This window comes from Protopterus annectens, chromosome 6.part0, assembly GCF_019279795.1.
Source record: "Protopterus annectens isolate FY-2018-M chromosome 6.part0, PAN1.0, whole genome shotgun sequence".
Taxonomy (NCBI): Eukaryota; Metazoa; Chordata; order Ceratodontiformes; family Protopteridae; genus Protopterus; species Protopterus annectens.
The window spans coordinates 826209938-826234242 of record NC_056737.1 but is presented as its reverse complement, the minus strand read 5'-3'; the positions used below and the strand labels follow the sequence as shown (position 1 = coordinate 826234242).

At 41.2% G+C, this 24305-nt stretch overlaps 1 protein-coding gene across 1 annotated transcript in view; it reads left to right on the top strand.

Moving 5' to 3' along the window:
• The window catches only part of TDRD9 (tudor domain containing 9), a 2841455-nt gene that overhangs the window by 457558 nt on the left and 2359592 nt on the right, over positions 1 to 24305 (top strand). Inside the window, exon 9 of the mRNA XM_044074496.1 lies at positions 19257 to 19318. Within this exon, the coding sequence (XP_043930431.1) occupies positions 19257 to 19318 (62 nt within the window). The remainder of the gene's footprint in view (positions 1 to 19256; positions 19319 to 24305) is intronic.

Genomic DNA, 24305 nt, shown 5'->3' with positions numbered 1-24305 from the left:
TTGCCATATCTAGGAAATGCGTAACCAGAAGGTGGAATTCAAATACACCCCCAACCTTGGAAGAATTCTACACTTTACTGAAGACAACTGCATTGATGGAAATAAAAATCGAAGAACTACGAATCTATCCCAGGCCATTGGTAAATAATCCTGGGAAGAAGTTATATCTTTGTTGGACAGTCTGCAGTAATCAATATTGTATCTCTGATAACTGATCTGTTAATTCTATATTTAATAACATACAGTGTATATAATTGAAAGTCAGGCTATTGTAAATATTGTATATAGTTTAAAATGATATTTAAAAATATTATGTAAATGTTATTTTAATTGAAAATAAAAACAAATATTTGAGAAACAAACTAAGGAATATAAATCCTCCTACTTCTAACTTTAAGCAACAGCTCTAACCCACAGACAAGTTCTGCCATTTTTAACTGTGATAAGGGGAATCCTTTCATTCATTACAGGAAGGCTTTGAAACCGGTTTCTTTTACCCCTAGACTTTAGGCCCACTACGTGAGAACAGTTCTTAATGGCTACTAGACACCATCCTGAATGTTTAAACAGAGCCTGTCCACCTCAGGAGACTGCTCAAACTGTTTGTGGGGATCATAGTTGCTGAGTTCTGTGTATTCTGGAGTTGCCCAGAAGTCTTGCCTATATGGTGAGAGGTTAAAGTATTAGTACTTGTGGTACAACATTATCTCTATTCCACTAAATCCTGAGATTTGATTCTTGGTGACTTTTTATCCCTTTCAGGACTGTCTAGCTAATAAAGATTGTGGTTACTGTAACTCATAATTGTAGCTACGTTTTATATTGCTTTTGAATGGAAGTCACAAGTCTAATCTGTGAAATGGGTGTAATAAGTTTTTGAAAAATCATTCGAGCTTTCTGAAAAAAGGCGTTAAGCTGCCCAGACTAAAATGATGTGTTTGCTTTATTGGATTACCTCCATCCCATGTGGAAGCAGCTGGACTCTGACTTGACCGTGTAAATCTACACTATCACAACTCGGAAGATGCCTTGTATATGGTAGGCTTTCTCTGAACAAGTCTTTTGAAGCTAGAGGCTTAAGAGAACTTGTCATTTTTCAGCAAAACTGTGACAAACTATACTTAACTGTTGTGTGCATTAGTTCTTACACTGTCTAAGGTTAACAAAGTGTTGGCAATTTAGGTACTCAGTCATTTAGTGACAAATGTGAATAGTTTAGTTTGTGATTTAATAATAGAAATAATATGTATTTGTACAAACAAATTTTGCTTTAAATGTTTAACAGCTGTGTTTTTGCAAGTTTATTCTTTATGGAACTCTTGTGTTTAATGATAAAAAAATTCCTTTCTCCCTTAGAAGATAGTTTGGAAAATGTATTGACCAGATTCTGTTTTTGAAATGTTTTGTTGTATTCTACTTATAAAGCTACTACTTGTGACTCTTGTCCTTTTTGCTTTATGCTTGCAGTGTGTTTGTGCCTGACCATAATATCCTCTGGTGTGCTCTTCGATTCCTCACTTCTCTGCTATGCTTTGTTTGGTTAGTGTGCATTATCCTTGAGTAATCGAAAGCTTGTGCATAGCTCGAGTCATATACCATTTTTGTGGAGAAGTAGAGGGGTATGAGTAAACCTTGCTGTTATTTGGCAATTAATACAGAGGGTTAAAGCTATGCACTGTTAATCAGGTACTTCCTGTAGTACAGAGTTTGATTACCCCAGCCTGTGTTTGCCTACTGTGCAACATTGTGCAAGTCACTTAACCAGACAGTACTCCTGAGTTATCTCTGAAAAGGTATGTGTCCAGTGGACTTACCTGCTTAACAGAAAAAGTCATAGCCATTTGAGGCACTGTGTTGATGCATTTCTACTTGGCAGCAGTGTAATACCAAAAAGACCAAGAGGTTTTCAGCAATACGTTTCATTTCTCCATGTGTTCATTCCTTCTGTCTCTCTCGGGTATCGTGTTGTGTTCTGATTACCTATGAATTATCAAACACTAGTTTTAGGGTGGTATGCTATGTTATAAATTGGTGATACTAAATGGTTGAGGTCAACACTGTAAAGTTGGAGATTTTCAGCTTCTCTATTCATTATCTTATAAAAACTTCAGGCTATTAGTTTCCAAACTGGCTGTCATCCTTTCAGGGTTTGACGTTTTTTTATTTAGTCTATTTAACCTGTTACTTTTCAAAACTATGATGCATTTCCATAGCTAAAAATTTTCTTTCACAAGATGGTGCAGAATCCCCAGGCTCACTTTTACCATATTAGGCTAGAGAGTTTACAACACTGCCTAGAGGCTTGTCTTTAGTATGTTCTTGGCTTGTGCAATGTTTTGGGGCTTGACAAGTTAGCATACTAGTCCATCCTTTGCTTCCAATATTCATGTTCAGAACGGAGAGTATTTTTCAGTAGTTACCATCTGCACATTTTAGGATACTGCTGTACCACATGCCGTATAATCACTGTGGTGATTATAGTGATTTCTAAAGTCATGTTGGTGTAAAGGCCATGCCTGTCATGGTTTAAGTAGATAATTGAACAGATCTTTCAATATTTTTAGGTTGGGCAATCTGCATGCCTATTTTTTTTTTATATTAGAAACGCTTCTTATAGCAGTAAATTGTGTAAGATGAGCTTGAAACTCTGTCCTGAGTAGAAGAAGAGGGGATTGATCCTGTCACATGCAAAAGTTGGAAGTGATTTTCATGTATATCAGACACTTCAACATAGGTAATTATTCCTATGCTTTAGGCTTAGTTCAGATGGCTGGACGTATGTTTCTAAGCTTCCACAAAAGGAGAAAACAGAACAGCTGTGTATTTATTCACATTAAAAATGTGTTTAGTTCTTAATGCGTCTTAGATGTGTCGAGTTATCAAGGCCATTGATGAATCACAGATCAGGTGTGGAGCTGTTTTTACAAAACCAAGCTAAAGTAGATGATGAAAATAAATGTTATTGTTTGAAACCATGTTAAGAATGTAGTCTTGCAGAGTAAACAGTTAATAGAAACCTAAAAACAGAATATCAAGCGCTTCTTTAAAAAAAGAAAACCACTTTTCCATTATTCATTTTTCCAGCCCCTTTTTTTGAAGACCTTTGTTACCTTTTCTCCAGACTGGATGATAAATTGGTTGCTGACCATCTCCTTGTCAATTTCATGATTCTAGGCAGAAGCTCATATGTTAAAATTCAACATACCGCATTGACAGTACTTGGCCTTGCATCAAGGCTTGATTTGCCATATATTGAAGTACATTACTTTGAGGTAGTCAGACGTTTAAAAAAAAAAACTTTGGCATGGTAACTCATGACAGGCTTCTGCTTGAATTCCTTAAAGCTGCAACTGGTGCACACACCCACCTACCCACCACACTCTGTCATCAACTGTAGCTCAAAGATCGAATCTCTTGATTGCTGAGAACATGTCCTTCACAAAGATGGTAAGTCGTCTTCATTAAATGAGTGTGTTTCACTTCTCTGTCCTCACTTCAAAATCACGGAAAATGTGTTCATAAGTAGCTCCTTTACATATTTCATTGTGGCCTGTTCTTAAGTACTCAAAATGCCTTTAGGCTTCTGCACAGAACTGTTATAGAACTCCTGGACTTTGACTTGAAATTCTATTTCATCAATCCTTCCATTGTTACATCTGGGGTACAGAGTTGCTCCTCTGATCTGATCCAGCCTTTTGCTGCTGCTTTTGGACCCCAAACTCCTATAGATGTTCCCATAGTCCCCTGTGAGCTTCTTCAGATCTTATATGCTGCCATTGTGACTAGACCTTGATCCTTGGTCAGCAGATAAGTGCTTATTATCTTCTTCCCTTATGAAGTGTCATGTAGCATTTTTGCTACTGTTGATGGTTTACAGTTAGTTTGTTCTTAGTGTTAGATATCTAGAATTTCGTGTTTAAAGTGCCTCAGCTTCTTGATGTTAAAGCAGCTGGCTTACTTTTTAGTGGTACTCTAGTTTTAATAGTTGTCCTGTTGATATAGCTGCAGTGTTTTTCTGCAGTTTATTATGGATAAGACTTTTAAGAAGTGCGTCAATTATTTGCATGAGCTTCCACCACAGGATGCACACAATGTGTGTGTGGTCCGTTTAGGCCTGGAGCATCTAAAACCTTTTACTTTGTCTGCCAAGTTTTTGATCTGTGCTCTTTAGCACACAGGAAAAATAAACGTATCAAAGATCTCCTTCAGAGCAGGCAGACAAGTCTGAGAAAAAAAAAAGTAAAGATATCTACAGGGAAGCTATGAAGAGCAAAAAGTTAACAAGGTTCCCTCCTCCCCTTCTAAAGTGATCAGGAGAGTCTTCCCCCTCCACAGCACTGTGGCAGAAATCTCTTGTAGAGACCATACTTAAAGGATAAGTCTCCTTCCAGATTGGTTAGCAGGCGCTGTTTCAGAAAGGGAATTGTCCCATTTCATGCAGTACATACCCTCCAACTTCTTTGAAATCTATGAGCTCAGTCAGAAGCACATCTAAAGCAGTTTATGAACCAGTGATGAGCTTTCTGAAGACACAGATGGAACTGGACATCATCCCATCCTTGTGTTACAAAGGCATATCAGGTTGGCTCCATCTCCTGTACTATCTTTTGCATTAGCAGTCTCTGAGCTTGTTTTTCCACCCAAGTTCTGTCACTTCAGCACTGTCTGTTTTCCCTGTTTCAGTGTCGACAATTTCTCATTCAGTACAATTGACTCCCACCCCTTTTGATATTGAGCGAGTCTCTGACCCCATCATTTGCCATTGAATCTTCAGCCTAGTATTCGGGAACAACTCAGTTGGAACAATTCTTGGTGTTACGGCCTTCGGTGTTCAAACCAACTGTACCGATTTCCATCTTGAGGCTGTCTGGGTCCTCTTTATCTAGGCTTCTCTCAATACCACCCACATCTGCTTTGGCAGCAGATGAGTCCGTTCAGAGGAATGAGACCCTCCTCCTTTGATGTTATGGAGACGATGATAATCGCCTCCCATTCCAGACTGCTGACAACTTCCATCGTTAGTGGTTGCATCCTTTGATGCCTGTCAGTCAGCTCTTCAACACATTCATCAAGGCTCCCAGGGACAAAGCAGAGCAGTATCCTTTGTAGATATGCAGTCACTCCAGTCAGACTCTTCTGTGGACACTGACTAGTCACAGCCAGAGATTGCTAGGAAGAGAACCTTTAAAAGCAGACCTCTAAGCTCCCCTTTGGAGTCCACTGTGTCCAGTACTGACTTAAATGAAAGGGGTTTCCACCCTATTCCCCTTCTGAAGACCTCACATTTGTTGAAGATCTGGAAGTAGTGGAGCAGAGGGAATCTTAGCCATCTGATCCCACCCTTTCAGGATGAGGAACTGCTCTTTGAAGCATACAGCTCTACCCCTTTTACCTCATCAGTGATCCGCTCAGTCTTCTAGATTTGTTTGCCAGAAGGGCAAGGCAGGAACATGATACAGTGGAAGCTGTCCAACAAAACTCAGTCTTGCTTTCTCCCACAAGGACAGGTAGTTTTGGTCTATAGATGCTCTGGACTCATGTAGTGGCCACCAAAAAGAACTTGCGGATTAGTTGTCTGTTGTCCACCCACTGAGCAGGGAATCTAGGACAATGGGATGGGTAAGCTTGACAATGCCTCAGGCCCTTTTGCCCTAAGGGCATTTAATTAACACGCATGAACAGATTCAAAGAAGTTATATGTACTTTGGGGTCAGCCTATGACTTGGGAGTCCCCTAGACAACTGCTGACCACCATGCCTAAAAATCTGCTCAACATCATGAATGTGTCTGTATTAGAGTGCAACCGATGGAGCAGCAGGTAGTGGTAGAACTCTGCAATGTCATGCCTGGCTCTACCTGTGTGATTTACAGTTTAATATATCCTTTACAACTGCTCTCTGTGGGCGAACACAGAAAAGCTATTGAGGTGTGACCGAGAAGGGAAGATACTGTCTGCCATAGGAATTATATTTGAGAAGCGTCCAAGATCATTCAGTAGAAATTCAATGAGTTCCAAGTCCCTGCAATTCAGGCGATCCAAGCATCAACCCTTTGATTCCTCCTATGGTAGGAGCGGTCATGGCAGAGGTGGCCCCTTTTTAATGTACATCTACCATACAGTCAAAGAGGTTTGCAAATCCAAGGGTACAGACAGTCCTTCTCATTAAGGCTAAACCAGTACCTCTGAAGGCTTGCCTGACTCCATCTCTGGAGGCAATCAGGAGGTGATTATCTCGTCACCTCTGTGTGTGAATACCTATCATGCAGGACCCATGAGTGTGAGAAATTGTATCCATTGGCTATACCATACCATGTTTCCAAAGACCATCACTATAAAAGCTTCTGTTACCCAGTGTTCCATCCCACCAAATGGGAGTGGCACTTTAGAAGGTGTCTATCATTCTTCAGAAAAGGGCCATCCAGGAGTTCCCACCAGATCGGAGAGTCAGGAGTCTGTTTGACTCCAAAGAAGAACTAGGATCTTGCAGCAATTCTGAACATCAGTGGCCCAAACCTGTTTGTAAAGAATACCCCATTCAGAATGGTTACTATGTCCATGATTTTGTCCTGCCTTAAGGCAAATAACTGGATGCACTTTAGAGACCTCCAGGGCACATACTTCAAAATAAAAAAAAAAAATTGCAAAGGAATCCAGGAGACTTCTATACTTTTGAGTAGGGGTTGAGCATTATCAGATGAAAGACATGCCCTTCGGTCTCACCCCCCCCTCCCCATGATACCAAATGCATAGCAGTATTCACAGCCCACCTGCGGCCAAAAAGGGATCCCTGCATTCCCATGCTCAGACAGAGTCGATACAATCAGAGACTGATTTTTACAGCTCTGCCCATCCTTAGTTATATCTGTAAACTATCAAAAGTCACAGCTTCAGTTTTCACAACAAATTACTTCCATTAGATACCACTTGGACACAACTTTACGTCAGATGTCTCTCCCCCAAGTATACTGTCCTCCCTTCAAAATTCTGTTTGAATCCTTTATCATTAGAACCCTCATGCAGTTCTGATTTTCAGTTCTGGGCCTTATGGCAGCTGCAGTTTATGTTCATCATGTTTCACTGTTGCAGTCCTTACAAAATGGGTTATCTGGCTCCAGGAAGCCCAGTCAGCCAGAATACCAAAGTCCTTGGCACCAACACCTTTGCCCAATGGTTCTTGGAATTCATAAATTCCAATGCCCTGGATCAACTAATCCATAGTCCTACCAGGGGTTCCAATATCCTAGACCTGGTCGTTACCAACATGGGAAATCGATGCTCCATACCTATGGTCACCCCCTCGTTGGTCAGGTCAGACCATAAGCTAATCGCCCTTAACATCCCACCCCCACCCCCAAGTAAGGAAACCTCCATAAAAAACTTCTCCAAGGCCAACTTCATGCTACTGAAGTCAGAAGTTACAAACTTCATGACACCCATGCAGACGGGAACTGAAAGTTCGACTGCTAAGTCCTACACCAAGGCACTGTATGAGCACATCCACTCATGCATGAATCATGTCATCCCAAATAGAACCAAGATGCTCTCTTCCAAAAAAGGAAGCCAATCTGGTGGTCCCCTGCCATTAACAAACTTTGCAACAAAAGGAAAAAACTGTTGCAGAAAAGGGGAAAATCCCAGGATGGAAAAAACTCCCTTACCAGCCTCAGTAAGAAGCTTAGATCCCTCATAAAATCCTCCAAAGCTAGTTACGAAAATAAAATTGCCAAAGATTCCAAAGACAACCACAAGGCATTCTATAACTATGTCAAGAATCTAAATGGCAATGCTCAGATCTGCTCTGAGCTACAACAGAATGGCATTAAATATACTGATCCCGAGGATATTGCCAATATCCTGGCAGATCGATTCAGTGCCAACTTCACCCCCCTCTCACCCCCTAAATAGCCCATCTCAATACTGGAAGATTGCCAGATTGTGGTAATAATGGCCACACAGGTAAAAAAACACACTCTCCAAAGCTAAGAATACAGCATCCATGGGACCAGATGACATCCCCGGCTGTGTACTACATGAACTACAAAATGAAATGGCACCTCACCTAAGTGTCATGTTTAATCATACCCTCACCTCAGGCTTCGTGCCCACTGAGTGGCGCACAGCTACAGTTATCCCACTCCACAAGGGGGTATCCACCTTGGATCCCAGGACCAACCGCCCCATCAGTCTGACAAGCCTGATCTGCAAGGCCATGGAACGTATTATCATGGAACTTATAAACAAAGACATTGGCAACCTTAAACACTGGACCCCACCCAGTTTGGGTTTGTGAAGGGCTGATTTTGTCTCCTGAACCTTATTGAGTTCTTTGAATCAGTCTCCAGAGCCGTGGACGAGGGTAAGGCAGTCCACACAGCCTATCTGGACCTCGCCAATGCCTTTGACACCATTTCCCCACTCTGGAATCATTGATAAACTTACTAAGCTGGGCATTAATCCCTACGTCACTCAATGGGTTGCCAGTTGGCTTACTGACAGAACCCACACTATAAAAGTAGCTGACTCTAAATCCAGCTCCAAACAAGTGACAAGTGGAGTACCTCAGGGTTCAGTCGTGGGACCTCTCTTGTTTGGCATCTACTTCTCTGAATTACAGGCCAACACTAAGGGACTCTGGCTAACAAAGTTCGCAGATGACTACAAACTGGGAGCCATTATTGAATCCCCAAATGATGTGGATACTCTACAAAAGGACCTTACAGAAACAGATGCTTGGTGCCAGAGCCATGGGCTCGAGTTCAATGCCAAGAAATGTATAGTTATCCCCTTTGGGAAAAAAACATGTACCCTTGAATTATCACATAGGTGGCAGTACACTAAACACCAAAATTGTGATGAGACTTAGGAACACAGGTGGACAGTGGTCTCACCTTCAATAACCACATCACCACAACAGTCAGGAAATCCTTCTGTGTGGCACACCTCATCAATAAGGGCTTTTCATCCAGAAAAAAGGAGGTCATTGTCCCACTGTACTCATCCCTCATTAGACCCATTATAGAATACAATGCCCCATTTGGTATGTACCTCTCAAGACATCTGCAACAACTGGAAAGGCCACAGAAATACCTCACTAAAAGAATCACAAGCCTAAAGCAGATGCCCTATGCTGACTGCCTTAGAAACCTCCAGCTATACTCTGTCGCATATCGTCTACTCCGAGGCGATCTCTGCTTAACATACAAGGTCATGTCAAACCCAGATCTGTTGGACATGCTACACTTAAGGAAATACCAATCCCTCAGAGCCACACGCTCCAGGGATCTAAATCTTGTCATCATAATAAACAAAACATGCTGGAGGGATAGGTTCCTGACCCACAGACTCCCCAGACTCTGGAATAGACTGCCCATACATGTCAAGCAGAGCGCCTCTTTGGCCCTCTTCAAAAGGAACCTTGATGATTGGATGGGAGAAAGGAATCCCCCCCCCCCGGGAACACGGCAGTCATCCTGCTAGACAGGCGTCCGGGGAAGTAAATAGTGTGGGAAGAAATAGCCAGGGAATTGTTATGGCTAGGCTTGTATAGGCCCTTGGGCCAATAGCCTAGTACCAACCTATGAACCTATATGACATCGGCTGCCTTCGGTTTAAGCCTGACGTCAGGTACAAAGGGAGGCAGCTGACGCCATTTCCTCAGTCTTTCTTGCTGCAGAGCCCGAAGCAGAAGCATTTTGCACGAGTGCCGATCGGCCGAGTACCTTCTTATTGTATTCCTACTGTTTAGTTGAAGACATCCTCAGATAAGTACCCCATTGGGGACCCTCATTTCTTGCTTTAATAAATGTCAAAAAAAGTTAATAACTGTCTTGCCTGCGGAAAACAGATTCCGCACCGTGATTTTCACTCCTGTTGTATTACTTGTTCGGGCCTTGAGCACGACGGCCCTAATTGTGTTCTCTGTGCTTCTTTCAACCCGCATACCATTTGCCATAGAGCTAGGATCTTGTTCAAGCATTTCGGAGTTTGGCCTAAGTTCGTCGGTATGGCGTCTTCTGGTCTCCCGACTTCGGATGTTCCTAAGAAGTGCAGGGATAAGGACCGCAACAGGCTTAACGTCAAATTAACTGACAACATCCCTGTTAAGTTGGTCATCAGTCCAGCGCTAGCCAGTGAGCTGCTTTCATTGCCTCTGCAGTCTGCGGACGTTCAGCAGCAGGCATCTGCGGAGACCTTTCCGTGGACGTTCAGCAGCAGGCATCTACGGAGACGTTTTCTGAGACCTCCATACCGCAGGCCTCCACCTTGTCTTCGGACCCTCCGCCAGTTGCCACCTCTGAATCCGGAGCCACTAAGCAGGCGCCGGCTTCCGCGGGCTCTTTTCTCCCACTGGAGACCAGATCCAGACCGACTACTTCGGTTCATACTTCTGCGGTTGCTAGGCCTCCCAAGTCCCTCTGGCTTTCTAGCAGGCCTTCCAGCTGAAAATCTACAACAAAGCATGTGCCGGCCTCCCCTCAGATGCCTCAGTCTCAGATGGTTAAGATGGCTAGTGATCTCTTGACCCTTATCAAGGGCTCTCAGCCACCTCCTTCTAAGAGGGCTAGGGAATTGTCCCTAAAAGTTTTGTCTGGCTCAGACTCTGAGGTTTCCAGCACAAAGGAAACTCATCTTTTTTCTGGTTTTGAGGATTCTGATTCAGAAGACTCCATCCCTTCTGCCCTCCCCTCCAGAAGATTTTTCTTTTGGAAATGCTCTGAATACTCTTAGGGAGCATTTCAAATGGGAAAGTCAGGACTACCGTCCGTCTAAGAAACAAATTAGGGAGTTCTTGGAATTGCCACAGCATAAGCCTTTGGCTATCCCTCCTGTTTAGGAAGTTGTTGATTTTTTTCATGGAGAATTCTTTGACTTCTAATTCTGTTCCTCCTGCGCCCAGAAAGCCTGACAGGTATTATATAGTTCCTGATTCTCATCAGTTACTTTTCAAGAATACTACTGCTGATCCAGAAATTATTTCTCAGGGCCCTAAGGGTGTCAAAGCCACAGTTGCTAAAAATCCTGTTCCTTCTGACAGGGAATCTAGGGCCTTGGATAGATGGGGTAAAAAGGTGTATACTTCTGCCACCCTGGCTATTAGGTCTGTTAATTGTCTCTTTCATATGCTTAAGTATCAGCAGCATACCTTGGAGGCCATTAAGGCTAAAATTGCTGGTGTTCCTTCCCTGATGGAGAGTAAGGACATGCAAGATTTATTGAATTCTGCCACTCTTGTTACTAAACATTCTCTGCATTGTGGTTTTGACACTTTGGAGGCTTCTTGCAGGGCAGCAGCCACTGGTACTGTTATTAGAAGACATGCTTGGCTCAGAGAACAGTCCCTTTCTGAACCTGTCAAATCTAAATTACTGGATGTGCCCTTGCCACAAGGACAATCTTTTTGGTAGCAAAGCAGAAGAGGTGTTGAAAAAGTTGGAGGATAAGGCTAAATCTATGCAAACTGTTAAGGATTTTCTGCAGGTTCAGCCTCCTCATTTTAGTAGGCATTACCCTTCTAAGAAATGGACTTTTCCTGATGCTAGTAAACAAGGTCGCACTAGGTCGAGGGGTTACAGGTCTTCTAGGGGACAGACTTCCATCCCTCAAAAGGCTAAGCATTGGCAGACTTCATCTTCAAAATTGGGGAGTTTAGAACTTCCCAAAGCAAGCATTCTCTATGACTCTGGCCTTCCCCTGCTTGCCTTTGCGGGCCCAGGGTTTCCTTTGGAGGGAAGGTTAGCCATTTTTTTAGATGTCTGGCACACTATCACGGACGACAGATGACTGCTCAAAATAGTATCCCAAGGCTACAGGTTCTCCTTTCACACCTTCCTGGTCCTCCAAGGATACCCAGATATTCCGCCACTTCAAAGGGCAGAAGCAGAAAAACAAGTTTCTTCTTTGCTAAACCTGGGAGCAGTAGAGCCAATTCCTGCACTACAGATAGGGCAGGGTTTGTACTCAAGACTGTTCCTGGTTCCCAAAAAAGGGGGCACCTAGCACCCTATTCTGGATTTGTCCATCCTAAACACTTTTCTGTTGATTCCCAAGTTCAAAATGCTCACTCTTCAGCAGTTGCTGCCAATGCTGGCCAAGGATTCCTGGCTGGTGACTTTGGATCTCAAAGAAGCTTACCTGCACATCCCAATATGGGAAAGCTGCAGGCAGTTCCTTCGCTTCAGGGTGGGGAACAGGCACTTCCAATTCTCTGCACTGCCCTTTGGCTTATCTACTGCTCCCAGAGTTTTTACAAAATGCCTAGCTCCAGTCATTGCCTTTTGCAGAGAAAGAAACATTCAAATTTACCCTTACTTGGACGATTGTCTTATTCAGGCAAACTCTCCAGAGCAACTTCTAAATGATTTGGACTTTTTAAAGAACCTTCTCACCTCTTTGGGCTACACGATCAACGAAAAGAAGGTGAAATTGATACCCACCAGGGAGATTGTATTTCTGGGAGCGAGTCTGAACACAGCCACCCAGATGGTATCTCTCCCTCAAGAGAAACAGCTGGATCTTTTGAATTACTTCAAGAATTTGGCAGGCATGACCCAGCTCTCTGCAAGGCAATTCCTGCAAGCCCTGGAATTCATGGCGTCATGTATTCTGATGATTCCATATGCCAGACTGCATATGAGGAAAATACAATGGTACCTCAAAAACCTTTGGTGTCAACACACTCAGGATTTAGACTTGACTCTTCCTCTGATTCCCTGCCTGCAAATGGAGTTCCTTTGGTGGGCGACGGCCTGTGCACAGAACAAAGGCCTGCATTTCTGTCCACCTCCTGCCAGCCAGACTCTCACCACAGATGCCTCGGACTACGCTTGGGGAACACATCTAGAGGGCAGATGCATTCAGGGGACTTGGAGCTACCAACAGGTTCATTTGCACATAAATCTGAAGGAATTGATGGCAGTCCAGCAGGCCTTGATGGCTTTCAAGCATCTTCTCTCTCCTGGTACTCTTCTAGTCAGGACAGATAACACCACACTCATGTGGTACATCAACAAGCAGGGAGGGACTCACTCTTACCCCCTGTGCAGACAAAGCATGATACTATAGTCCATGGCAGCTTCCATGGGCATTCATCTGATAGCTCAGTTTCTTCCAGGAAGGCTCAACATGTTGGCAGACTGGTTGAGCAGGCAGGTCCTGGATCCTCACGAGTGGCAACTAAACAAGACCATCTTTATCACATCATTCAGAGATGGGGCACTCCTCAGGTGGATCTCATTTCATCTCCGACCAACCACTTTCTTCCAACCTTCTGCACCAGGGGTCATCACCACAAAGCTTGGAAAGTGGATGCTCTGTCCTTCCCGTGGACACAGCTGTCGATCTATGCATTCCCTCCTCTGCCTCTTCTTCCCAGAGTGCTGTTAAAGATAAGAGACGAAAAACCAAGGGCCATCATCATAGCTCCAGATTGGCCCAGGCAGCATTGGTGTCACTTCTTCGCAGTCTCTCCCAGTCTCAGCCTTGGCATCTTCCCCTGATACCAGATCTCTTGGTTCAGGAGGGAGGAAAAATTCTGCATCCTCACCTTCTGACTCTGCATTTGGCAGCCTGGCTCATAATTTGAATCTTTCCCAACAGGTAGTTGAGGTCCTTTGTGAGGCCAGGAGGCCTAGCACTAGGAAATCTTATGCAGATAAGTGGAAAAGCTTCTCCATTTGGATGCAGACTAGAGGAGAAGACCCATCTCAACCTACTCTTCCTCTTATTCTTGACTGTCTGGCAGGCTTGCTTAATGGTGGACTTTCCTTCTCTTCTATCAAGATTCATGCTTCAGCGATTTCTGCTCATTGTTCCTTTGAGCAACCCATTTTCACTCATCCCTTGCTGAAACAGTTCCTTAGAGGAGCTAACAATTTAAAGCCTCCCAGAAGGGCACCTACTCCTGCTTGGGATCTTAATTTTGTACTTGAAAAACTTACTCTGCCTCCCGTTGAATCAGCTGCCTCAGCAGATTTGAAGTTTCTCACCTGGAAAACTGCCTTTCTCTTGGCCATTACTTCAGCTAGAAGAGTGTCTGAGCTGCAGGCCTTAATGGCAGTAGAGCCTTTTATTACCTTCCATGTGGATTGGGTTTCTCTTCAAACTAATCCCTCTTTTATGCCAAAGGTGGTTTCTAGCCTGACTCTTAAAAAGTCTATCCATCTGCCTACCTTCTTTCCTAATCCTCCGAATAGAGGGGAAAGGTTACTGCATTCCCTGGATGTGCATAGACAACTTAGATTTCACCTGGATAGGGCTAAACCTTTTCGAAAGTCAGATCAGTTGTTGGTCAGTTTTGCTCCTGGAGCTCAGGGCAAAGCTATTTCTAAACAGACTATTTCTAAGTGGATTGCTCATTTTATTCACTTTTGTTATTTACAGCATGACAAAGTTCCTCCTCAGAGTATTAGGACCTATTCTACTAGAGCAACCTCTACCTCAGCAAAACGGTGTACCTGCTAAGGACATCCTGGAAGCAGCTACCTGGACTTCTGTCCACACTTTCACTAAACATTACAGTTTACCCTTGTTTTCTAAGTCCAGGGCTGGTTTTGCCACTGCAGTGTTGCAGGGCATCCCGACCAACCCTTAATCAGTGGGTATTTTTCCTCCGTTTTGTTTTTTACCTGGGCTTTGGGAATCGACCCATTTTGTAAGGACTGCAACAGTGAAACATGACGAACATAGTACAGTTGTATACACTTACCATAAATGTAGATGTTAGAGTGTATTCACTATTGCAGTCCTGGTCACCCCACCCCCTTCCATCCCCTTTTTTCCTAGGGCACAGACTGGGTTTTTATTTTCCTGGTCTAACATTTTTTTGGGGGTTCCTGACAGGGCAAGAAAAACAGAGGAAATGGCATCAGCTGCCTCCGTATGTACCCGACGTCAGGCTTAAACTGAAGGTAGCCGTTGTCATATACCAAGGACTTTGGTATTCTGGCTGACTGTGGGCTACCGGGAGCTGGATAACCCATTTTGTAAGGACTGCAACAGTTACATTTATGGTAAGTTTACACAACTGTACTTTGTGTTCCACCATACCAGATTTCATATGAGAATTCTTCAGTGGAAGTTATCCATGCAGTGGCCAAAACTGATGGATTCCCCTTCAGCCACTTTTCATTTGACTCAGTTATGCAGAATTCATTTAAACTGGTGACTGACCTCACCATTTCAACAAATGGGAAGATCTTTTGTTTTACTCTGTCCAACAGCACCTCCCTTCTGGGGTGTGGTGGGTGTCATTTCAAGGGGAGGATGGCTCCCGGTCTTTGGAACCAGTTATAGGCTAACCTTCTCATCAACACCCTGGAGATGAGTGATCCTCCTAGCATTGCAGAAGTTTCAGAACCTTTTGCTTTCAGGAGTGATGGCCATAAAATCGGACAATATGTTGGTAGTACTGCACATCTGCAGAGTGGGTGGAGCCAGATCTTACCCCCCCCCCCTTTACAGAGAGGGCATGAGAGTGTGGCAGAAGGTTCTGGATCCAAGTTGCCTTTTAGTGGCAGTGCACATTCTGGGGAGGTCCAGCTGGCTAGTTGACAGTCTTTGCAGGTTTATTCTAATGCCGCACGAGTGGTCTCTCAATTTGTCAGTGGTTCAAGAAGTTATTATTCACTGAGGCCAGCCTTGTTGCTCCTTGTTTGCCTCTCCCTTCAACACCAAGTGCAGGAGCTACTTTGCTATAGTTTTCCGACAGGGACTATCAACAAGAGACATTGTACTCTCCTAGTGGCAATATGGTCTACTTTATTTCTATTTTGTCTTTCCCTGATATTTTTTTTTCTAGAAGACATCGACTTGCAGATCACAGGTTATTCTCATTGCTTCTTACTGGCCCAGACAGATTTGATTTCCCCTGTGAAGGCCTCACTTGAAGAAGCACCCTTGGCTTCTGGATTCACAGTGGGATCTTCTTTCACACCCCTCCAGTCTTTGCCCTGACCTTTCCAATTTTAATTTAACTGTATGGTTTTTCCAAATCCCCTAATGAGCAGACTTTCTTCCCCTTCTGAGAAGCAGACAGAATGCGGATTACATTCTCTGAAAGTCTTTTTTAAAAGATTTATAGGAGTGAATGTAAATGCTTCAGTGTCTGGGCGGTGAACCAAGCATTTGAATCCTATTCAGTTTCTGTTGTGGATGTTTTGCAATTTTTACCTTCACTGTTCAAAACTGTTTGCAACTACTCTACCATAAAAGTGTATTTAGCTGCTGTTTTCAGTTACCACCCTTGATTCCAAACGCTTTGGTCTGTCCTAAACATGTGCAAAGCTTTTCTCAAAGGAGTGTTTCTTATCCCTCCTGTTAAGTACCCTACTGTGCCCTGGGATTTGAATTTGGTCCTGAAAGCACTAACAGAGCCTATATTGAAAGCATCATCTGCAGACCTGCTATATTTATCCTGGAAAACAATTTTAGTTGCAGCTATTACATCAGCTAAACTGAATTTCAGAACTACGTGCCCTGTATGTTTCTCTGCAATATTTGATCTTTCATAAGGATAGTAAATTTGAGAACCAACACATCCTTTATTCATTCCCAAGGTGGATTTGAAACCCATACCTTTGATGTCCACAGGCAGTTCAGATACTTAAGAATAGACACAAAAATGTATGCAGCAGATATTTTTATAAACACTGAATAGAGCTTTTACAGGTGTGGACTTGTATCTAGTATCACTGAAGCGTGTTCAGGTAAGATTAGAATTTTTTTCAGTTTAGCGTCAAAGCTACTTGGTGTTTCTTTCCTTTTACTTCTGTTGGAAGACAATTTTACATGTCTGGCTTCAGTTTAGTAAATGCTGTTTCACCTATAACCGATTTAAAGCTTGATCTCACAAAGGTAATGCCTTCATCTTGACTGTCTGGCAAGGAGCAGGCATACTCAAAGTTTTATTTTTAGGGGTGGGACATGGTCCCAGTTTTGATTTTGAAACGCCTTCTGGTTAACACTAGTGGTAACCCTACTACGTGCAGGTAGCCAAGCAAAGCCTTTCAGAAAGTCCCAGTGATTGGTTGTATACATGTCAGCAAACAGCACAAACCTATGTATTTTACTTTCAGCTTGTAGGTTTTGTGTGTTAGAATAGGAGCAGATAGTTATCCTTGGAGGACAGCATTCAGTTTTGAGAATGGTCTTTCTATCGGCCCATCTCTATACTTTCACCTCTATCAAAAAGCCTAGAAAAGTGCATACACACACAATCGCTAAAGCTTCTGACAATAACCTCCTTGCACCCACCCAACATGGCTTTCGCCCAGGTCACAGCACTACTGTAGCCTTACTCTCATTCACCAGTACTGTGAATAAAGCTCTTGATGCAGGTCTACCAACTGCATTCCTCTTGTTAGCCTATCCAAAGCTTTCGATACACACCTTAAGCTATTGCAATAACTTGAATCACTGAGAAGCTCCCCACTTACCCTAATGTGGTTTTCTAGCTACCTAAACAGTAGAAAACAATGTCAGATGGCAAAATAAGCAATCTGAATATCTCCCCAATGATACTGGAGTTCCCCAAGGGTCTATTCTTGGGCCTCTGCTTTTTAATATTTTTATTAATAATGTCCATACAGCATCCCAGCATAGTACACTCATCCAATATGCTGATGATTCTACTATCATCTCTTCTAGCAACTTCTCAGATCTTCTAAAGGTAACACAAAAGGCCTTTACATCTATCAAAACTAAACAACACACAACTTCTACTGAATCACAAAAAAAATCCAAGCTCTTACTATTCTCAACAAAAGCTCCAACTCACAACTTTGATATATTCATAAAACAGTACTGGAATTAAATTAGTGAAAACAGCAAAACTACTAGGAATTGCAAATTGATGACAAACTCTCCTTCGAGCATTATATTCAAAATACTATTTAAAAAAAAAAAAAAAAAAAAAAAACTCGCTTTAAGTTAGGCAAACTCTATATACATGTAAACTTTACATGGATAAGCCCACAAAGATAAAACTGGCAAACAGTCTATTATTCCCCTCCCTCCTCTATGGAAGGCCCACCTTCACTAATCTCCACACATCACTTACAAATAAACTACAATCATGTACTATAAAACAGCAAGGTTTGCCTTTAAAATGCCAAATCACACACACCACTGCTTAGCCATTAAAGAATTGTACTGGATTGAATTCCCACATTACCTAAATTACACCCAACTAACTCTCGCCCACAAACTGATCTGTAACCCAGACAATTGTCCTTCACTTCAGACTATTCTACAAACATACATCCGAACCCGGAATCTTCGGTCTACTAATAAACAGCTCTTAAGCATATCCAAACCTAAAAAATGAGTTGGGCAAAGCCTTTATTCCTATACCTTTGCCAGATTATGGAATGCTGTGCCTTCCTCTGTCGCTCAACTGGACTCTCAAAAAACCTTTAAAGCTGCCCTAAAATGCCACTACCTCAATAATCCTATCTGTTCCTGTAACCACATGGCTAAGCCACCATAAACTGTTAATCTCCCACTTTTTCTTCCTTCTGTGTCAGTTTAAAATATCTAATTTTACTTTTATCACTCTTTAATCCCAATTCTACTGCTAGAACTACCTAACTTAGCTTTTAAGAAATGTCTACTTTGAAATCTATTGTCTGTATGATTTTTGTCAGTTTATTGCATGTATTATATCTAATCCCCAGTGTAGTTTGTACTAAACCTCAGAATCATTGTGTATACTATTTGAATATTATTTCTGTATTAAATTTCTATATTTGTATCTGGAGCTTTTCACTCCGGGCCTCCACTGAAAATGGATTTCTGACCCAGTGGACTTTCCTGGTCAACAAATGTGAAATAAATATTTTTGCTAAAGCTTTGCATGCAGCTAGAGATAAGTAAAATCTGGTGACATAGTTAACATAGATTTTAATTGGGCAAATGTTTTGAACTGAGGAAGAAAACCCAACAGTATCTCTTGTGGTAATGTATAGAGTTGAAAATGAGAAAACGTCATTGAAAAGTGGTCTGTTTTTACCTTGCACAAGTTAGAAAAGATACAAAAAATATAAAAGTACAAATGTTCTGAAGTGTAAACCTGTTGGGAAGTTATAGCTTTATTTTCATTTTCATTCATAAATCTGAAAATTGGCATCTTGCAGTGGAGTAGTAAAAGTAATACTGTCCCACTTAAGATTGAAAATTGAATGGTAAATATTCTACTGGCAGTTTCTTAATTGTTTTGGCACAGTAAATTCACAGTTTCACTTGGTTCCTTTTGTTACAGGAGTTTGAATAAGGCTGAAGGGATGTTTTCTGATCGTGGCAGTGTATTGGTGTTCCTGCCTGGTAAGCAGCTGTTTTTATCTAAAAAATAAAATAACATAGTATTCTGAATGTACATTATTTATTATCTTAACACCACCTTCAATATGCCATGAAAACTGTTCTGCTGGGAACTATACATTACCAATTACTAGTCTGAACAACAAGGGTCTCAGAGGAGGACACCTTTGTCTCGTCCTGTTAACGTAACCTTACTTCCCTGTCTTTCCATCAGTTCATTAGGGAAACCACTACCCCATTGGTATACATAGTGTGAATAAAATTCCTTTCTTTGCAACCAGAACTGAATTCTTCTAGAATGACACACAACTTTTCATGATGGACGTTATCCACCTTTGTCATATCACATACATTAATTATTTGTTGCCCTTTTCCCCGAATAGAACTGTGTACTACTTTCCTTAACATTTTTCAGTATTCCTTCTCTTATGAAAACCATATACAATTTCTTTATTCAGACAGTCTGTAGCAGTTTTCATTTGTTTTTGAAAATACTCAGTGTTCTGGTCTGTATTCATGAAACAGGTCTCCATTTTTTGCAGCAGTCTTGTCTTCCTTGTTTTCAGAAAAAATGTAAGTGTATGTCAACTTCTTTTGGCACTACTTTACCTCTTTTATCATTATTTCTTATTCTCTAAGCAACTTTAGCATTTAATGTTCAACAACTTTTGTTATTTTTCACCCTTTTCCCTTACCTGCATATATTTGTTTAAGGCATTTGTGTTACTCCTTCCAATATTTACTCTCTATTTTCAGCCACATTTCCCCCTCTATTTTCATATTTTCTTTTTTTATACATCAAATTAATTTGTAGCAATTTTCTTTGTCTAATATTTATTAGTTTTATTGCCTTTTATATTCCTCTCTCTTTGTATGTCTTTTCTAGCATCACTTGTAATGTGGTCTTAGTATAACTTCTACCACTCATTACTTTATGCGTAGAACATTTAATTTCAAAGTGGTCTTGCCACAGTTTGTCAAACCTTTTTTTTTCCTTAGTTTTCAACACTGTTTAGTCTTTAACATAAGATGTCTTCCCTCTAATTCTTGTTTTTTTTCGTTACACTGCTTATACAGTTTTTTATTTAAATCACAAAACTCCACTCATGTATTACTTCAGTCTATACCAATTACTCTTCAAAACACAGTATTTGTTTTAAACCATGCTTTTATTGGTTGTCACTACTTACTCATGTCTTGTAAGCTGCTTCTTTTCATTAAAACTTGTATTTCTTTCACACAATCATGTATTCTCCCTTTATTTTTCCATTGCTTAAAAAGTGGTGGTTAAAAATCCCCTGCCACAAATTCATAAGTAGTTACTACGGGTTTATATTAAATCGGCAAAACTGTATTACAGCGATTGCTGTTTTGCCAACAATATAGCCCTAAGTCTGAAAATAGCAAAGACCAAGTGATTTTTTTTCCCAAGGAAAAAAGTCGCTTGGCCTGAGCCATAGCATTACCCTTTACCCCACTGTAGTGCAATCTCGGAGTTGGTATATTTATTTAGGGGTGGGGGGGTCACAGCCCCCTACATTCAGGGGTGTGGGGGGGGTGAAGCCCCCCACTTATGTTTTAAATTGTGTATGTTTGGTGCTAGCGATTTCTTTCCCAAGGAAAGAAATCGGTGTTCTGAATGTTCAGGGTTTAGTGTGTCCAGTCTTTGTGTCGCTGCAGAGGCGTTCAATGTAACACCTCTTCACGATTTTAATATAGAGCCAGTTACTAGGCATGAGGTCTAGGAAACCATTGAAGTCTAGTCCAATTTCCCAGTTGCTCCAGAACACTGACGGATTAAGTGCTTCTTGCTCAGAGTGGACAAAAGGTGAATTGCACCATAGACTGTAGGAAGCGGCTCGTCAAAACTAGAAACACCACCTCTGCTGCTAGGTCCTGATAAGGTTTGAACTCTTAACCCCTGGTCTGTAAGTGTAGGGCTGTAATTCCCAAACCACAGAGATGCAGTTCAGTAAAATGTGATAATTGATAGGGGTACAACAAAGCAAATCAACATTTCTTCTTCTTTAGTGTTTGAGCAACATACTGTACTGTAGTCCCACATAGATACCTTCATCTAAATAGTCTTGTACCCTAACTTTTCAGTTTTTGTTTATAAGAGCTGAATTTTTTTTGTAATGGATTCAGAGAACATTAAGAAAACATTTAAATTTTTTCGGGGCATATCCTTCACAGCACATGGACAATGTCATGTCATCTAAGAAATATAGCACATTTTGTCTTCCAATTTTTATTATATGATCTAAAATGTATATTTTCGTGATTTTGAGAACAGACTACAAAGACTAGTGCATTCTAGACCTACATTCTATTGGACCATCCCGCCCACTTGTGTTGTGTTTAAAAGTATTCCTGTGATCTTGTACACAAATGAAGTATTTTAAATCATTTCAGTATTGCAAGTCTTCGGATGACATTCTTTTATTGTTTCTGCATTTTCACCTCGGAATAACTTCTGCCCCTTCACGTCCTCTTTTCTGACTGTTCTGTTATCTCTAATAATACCTCCATTCCCATCTTTTTGTGTGTTAGGCAACACCATACCTCATTTTCTTCCACTTGTTCAGGTTCTTTCATCAAAACAGCAGACTTTGCCAGACTGCCACAAATGAAAAAAAAAAGAAACTAATCTTGACATAACAAAGATGGAGTATTTTGAGGTTTGCCAGCTGTCAGTTATTGAATCTGTGATGGCACCCTGTAGGTTTTATCCAAATAAATACAGTTCACAGGGCAGCCAGACCATGTCACCAACTTATTCTTCATGTAGACTGTACAGTACACACTTTCTTCTGTATCTAGAATTTTAGTCATACACAGATTTTCCTTAATTTGCCTTATCCTGTAACTTTGCCTCTGAAATACCTCATCTAGGACCCAATACAAAACCAAAGATGAGCTATTCTTTGGACTAGAAATGAAGTCAGTTTTGTCGAGAGGAGTCATTTTATTTCTGCTCTTTCTTGAAAAATTAGAATAATTTGCTGTCCACTCTGCTTCTCTCTCGTGATGAAATACCGATTCTGACATCCGATAAAGACTTCTTAATCCACTTGCTTTGCCCAGAATCCATGACAGTCAGGAAAAGGTTCACACTGGTTGCACAACGCCTTGTCTGTAACGTTCCCAGGAAAGGAAAAGTTAGAGTTAGGGTTTTATTTTCAACCTTTTATTCCATGAGCCTGGGCAAACTTACAGTTGATATTTTGATCATGAAGATGTATTGTATAATGTTTGTTGACAAGACTGGGGCTAAAACAGCTGCTGCACCAAAAAAATCTCTTGACTACCTGTCTGTGTTGCAGTTTGTATCATCAAAAACAAGCATACTTTTATTCCTGTGCTGGGTGAGAGGGACTTGCTGGTAAGGTGAATTTGAACACCTGGAGCAGGGGCAATCATGATACGTCTCTGAATGTGCACTTGTACACCATTGAGTTAGGGGAACTTGCTGAAATTTTGGTCATTTGTGATTGGTGGAAAGGATGAACAAAGCCAAGGTGATGTCAGGGAGAGTTCTCTTGAAGGATTAATACAGTATTAACTGTTATTTTACTCCAGCCCTGAAGGTGTACAAAGTCAGGAGTAAAGTGTAGGGAATATGTAGGAGGAAAGACTTCTGTAGAGACATCTACTACTACAGTTTGCTTTTAAACTTAAAATAATTTTGTGTAAGATTATTGCTTATTCATTAATTCTGTATTTATGAATAATTTGTGTCTTGGCTACAATATGTAGGTTATTACACAGGTTACCATTTACTGTGTTTATAAGAACTGCATTTTAAAATTCACTTCTGAAATGCTCTGCCTAATTATGTTGTCTTGCACAACTTTATGTATGCAAAAGTAACACTTGCTACATCTTTAGGACTATTTCTGTGACACTGTGTAGCAAAATCCTATGTAGTCAGAACTTAGCTAACTTTTAATATTTTAGTCTTACATAAGGAAAAATTGCTTCAGCAGTTTTATATTACACTGCATCTGGTAACAAATTTATCCTTCCCCAAGAGATTGTCTCGGAATTTATATCCAATAATGGGTCATAAACCTTGTTACCTTACCAAGAGTTTACTTGTAGCTTGAAGTTTGATATGTTATCATGCTTCTTATCACACAGTCAAGGAGTTCCAAGTTTTAGAAGCTCTATGCAGAAAAAAATATTTTTGTTGTGTTGTACATTTCCACTGCTAATGAAATGTTTCTTTTTTAACATCTTACTATTTCTAATTTTAGTTCCTAGTACTGATGCAAAGAAAGCTGTTAAATGCAAACAATAAAATCTGCCTTTATATACAATCATGAGCAGCTGCAACATTTCCAAACATTCCACATGCACTTTACTGTCTGAAATGTTCCCGTATATGATCTTTGAATTTTTTTGACTCCCAACACTGCACGTGCAGAGCGAGCAGCAGTATTCTGTGTGGTCTAAATAATAATTACATTAGACAAGTTAAGACCTCATGGTTCCCATAAAGTTATTGTACAAAATATACCTCTCGTAGTACTGTACCTTCTCCTTTTGATCCTGCCACTTGCTTCAAATTTCACAGAATTCAGTTCCTAAAGAATCTCTCCGCTGAAGAGACACTGGAACCATTTAACAGTGAATGTAGATAATTTAACTTAGAAATGAAAAAGTGCAATGCTAAACCTTTCTTTGTATTAAAGGCTACTGCACTTTTCACTGACCAACTCTATAAGGTGTGCAAAAACCCTTGCAGTTTATCTTGGTCAGTCAGATTCTCTATAGTCTGTCCTGCGGTAATCTCCAAGTGTAGTACCTCGTGGGCGGATCTGCGCAGGTTAGGGCGTGTCCACAGTAACTGGCAGGTCATCATACATCTGATTGACATGTTACACAAACACCTGTCATTCCATCGGTAACTCAAGAAATTGAGTTGCATGTTTAACATAGTTTAAAACAGTTTAACGGACAAGGTTCGTCGCCTAGTTTAAGGTAA